At 48.9% G+C, this 3334-nt stretch overlaps 1 protein-coding gene across 2 annotated transcripts in view; it reads left to right on the forward strand.

The window, feature by feature from the left end:
* LOC121695971 (ephrin type-A receptor 7-like) overlaps positions 1-3334 on the forward strand; it is a 111837-nt gene that overhangs the window by 70669 nt on the left and 37834 nt on the right. For both annotated transcript variants that reach the window (XM_042077234.1, XM_042077235.1), the window contains exon 5: positions 361-759. In XM_042077234.1, coding sequence (XP_041933168.1) covers positions 361-759 — 399 coding nt within the window. The remainder of the gene's footprint in view (positions 1-360; positions 760-3334) is intronic.

The raw sequence follows: 3334 nt of genomic DNA on the forward strand, positions 1-3334 counted from the left end.
AACTTAAATGAATCCCGGCAAAACAATGTAGTATGAACCAAGTGACAGCAACAGCACTCACAACTGTTGCTATGCAGCTGAATGAGCTCTTCCCCAAAAGAGGGAGCCTTCAGTCTGTAGTGCTACACAACAAGACGCCACTCAGCCTGATCTCATAGATAGAGAGTAGCACTCAGTCGCTTCGAAAACATGCAGGCGGCAGTACACAAAGCGCAACACAATGTTTTTTTCCCCTCTTCAAGTAAACAGGCAGTGAGTGATGTGTTACAGCTTGGTTTTTTATGTCTCTCTCTCTCTCTCACTCTCTCTCGTTCTCTCTCTCTCTCTTGCTCTCTCTATCTCTCACTCTCTCTCTCTCAGGCCCCCCCTCTCCACCAAGGAACCTGGTCTACACCCTCAAGCAGTCCACCCTCATTCTGGAGTGGGCGGCGCCTAGTGACACGGGCGGCCGAGGTGACCTGACCTACAGCGTGGGCTGCAGGCGCTGTGTACGCATGGCGGCGGCTTTGCCGGCATCGGCGTCAGCGGCGACAGCGGCGACCGCGCGCTCCGGCGGCACAGACACCCAGTGCGAGCCGTGCGGCCCCAGCGTGGGCTTCGTGCCCCAGCAGAGCGGCCTGACGGAGCGCACAGTCACTGTGGTCAACCTGCTGCCCAACGCCAACTACACCTTCACCGTGGAGGCCCTGAACGGCGTCTCGGAGTTGCTGCCCAACAAGCGTTTCTACACACAGGTCAACGTTTCCACCAGTGTGGCAGGTACGTCATCTACCCCCCCCCCGCATTCACTGTAAAGCACTTTGGGTACTTAGAAAGGCATTATAATAGTATGCTGTTGTTGTTTCCTCTCCATGTTTTGGAAGCAAATGAGTTCTTTTAAAATCCAGAGGACTTGAGTTTAAACACACTCTACTAGTGCTTCTAGAACACAAATGTACATGTTCATTGGCTGATTGGCTGTTCGGTTAAGAAACAGTGTCGTGTGGTATCTCTGAGAGTAGCAGTGAAATTTCTTGCATTTTCTAGTAGACAAATCTGAAGGTTTTACTTCATAACACTCCGATAACAGGCTTTTTGTGGAGCACTCTTGCCACTCTGCTCCATCGGGGACGGGCTTTTCACTCCCTCCTCATGCTCCTCTTGCCAGCCCCGGCTTCTTTGTGTAAGACCTCAGGCTTAATAAAGAAATCATGAAATGTTTCTCCCACCGCTAGCACACTGCTGTGCATGACTCCCCACTGGGGAGCGAGATGCAGTGATTGATCCATCATTACTCCCTAATAGGGATGTCCCTACAGGGAGAGGCAGGGTGAATAGGGCCACCTCTGGAGAGATGCCTCTCAGCAGCTTGGGGGTTGTTTTCTGAGTCCCTGGGAGCTCATCTTTAGTTAAATGAGGGGAAATTTCTTTGTGTGGAGCAATTTGGAGAAATGTCTTTTCTCCAGTAGAAGTTTCATTCATGCTTCGCTTTTAAAGCCTTGAGCGTTGAGTATTTAGACTGTAATTAAGGGGTGAGACTTCATGACAGATGACTGTGGTGACCTTGGAGGTCCAAATTCACAGAACTTCCCCACAAAAGTCTGAAGTCTGTAACTGCATTTGGAGAATGACTAAGTGAAGGAAACTTGGCACGGCATGTGGTGTTTGGCTTGTATACTTGCATTCCAATCACCATCACCATCAACCCAACTAAAACCACAGGCTCTCTGGTGGTGAAAGGGATTGATCAAATATGGAAATCAGTGCATTTGAAATTCCTCCTACAGCCCTAGTAGTTAAGGCAGCTCCGTCTCTCTCTCTCTCTCTCTCTCTTTCTCTCTCTCTCACTCTCACACACTCTCTCTCTCTCTGTTTCTCTCTCTCTCTCTCTCTCTCTGTTTCTCTCTCTCTCTCTCTCTCTCTGTTTCTCTCTCTCTCTCTCTCTCTCGGCTCTGTGAGCGCGGAGCAACAGAGCATTTGTCTCCCCCAGTGGAGTCGTCAGGAGAGGGGTGGGGGAGGCGCGGCATTTGTCAAGGGACTGAGCTGTAATGTCCGCACGTCACCTGTGAGGTATTCCTCTGCCACGCTCCACTGTGTCATTTAAACAGATGCCTCGCCTCCCTTTGTGGGGAGAGACTGCGTAGGGCACAGAGCCATTTATTTGATCCATTACTCAGACGCATGTGGGTGAAAGGGTGTATTGTGTGTGTGTGTGTGTGTGTGTGTGTGTGTGTGTCGGATGGGCACTCACTATATTAGTGCTTTTATAAAGAAATGTAAACCAGATTTGCTCTTTGAAGCACACTGAATCTTGTGTGTCTGAGTGGTTTTGTTGAAGACCAGGTGTATGCAAGCTTTTTTTACTATGAGTGCACAAGTCAAATGAGACGTGTCCTGCATTACCTGTGTGTGTGTGTTTGTGTGTGTGTGTGTGTGTGTGTGCATGTGTGTGCGTGTGTATTGTGTCAGTTACTGCTCCAGTTTTGATGCTGACCAATCAGAAAAGGCGGTTGTGTAAGAGCAGCATCTGGATGCAGGAAAGTGACGCAGGGTTCAGGGCTTTAGTGAACAGCTGGTGAGTGTGGTGGGAGGCCACTGTGGCATGAAAGCCCTGCACTCGGTCTCTTACACACACACACACACACACACACACACACACACACACACACACACACACACACACACACACACACACACACACATACACACACATACAAATAGAAATACTCATGTACAGTACGCAGATGGTCTAATCGCTTCAACAAACACTTCAGTTCCATGGGATATCTTTTGTTTTCCTATTCCTGTAAATCTTAAATATGATTACCCTGGAATCCTAGCTCTATAAATGGCTGGCTTTTTTAAGTGTTTATTTGTAGCTTTTCCTCCATTGTCTTCTCTGAATAACATCACATGCTCTTAGTTAAAAAAAAAAAAACAATGCTACGCTAACCGCTAATGCACACTGATGTCTCTGAGTGCTGCTCTCTGGCCACTGGTCACCAGGGGAGACTTTAAAAAAAAATGCTGCAGGTTTTATGTCCCGTGAATATTCCCCCACTAATCCGGCCCCTCGCGTGCCGCTCCGCAGAGGAAACGGCCATAAATCTCTGGCCGCGCAGAGAGGCTGCTTCAAGGTTAGCACTTCACGCAGAAAATGCAGCCCAAACGACCAGACTCCAACCACCTCGTCCCCACAGGAAAGTGGTTACGGTGATCGCACAGGGTCATGATGGACAGCACGTCTCGGCAGTTATTGAGCGGGGCTCTCGTTCTGTTTATTTACCCAGAATTAGGGGCTTTACCGCATTAATATACAGCCCTGCTTTCAAAACAAAGGAGATTATCCTGAGTA

The sequence above is a fragment of the Alosa sapidissima genome, chromosome 21 (assembly GCF_018492685.1).
Source record: "Alosa sapidissima isolate fAloSap1 chromosome 21, fAloSap1.pri, whole genome shotgun sequence".
Lineage (NCBI taxonomy): Eukaryota > Metazoa > Chordata > Actinopteri > Clupeiformes > Clupeidae > Alosa > Alosa sapidissima.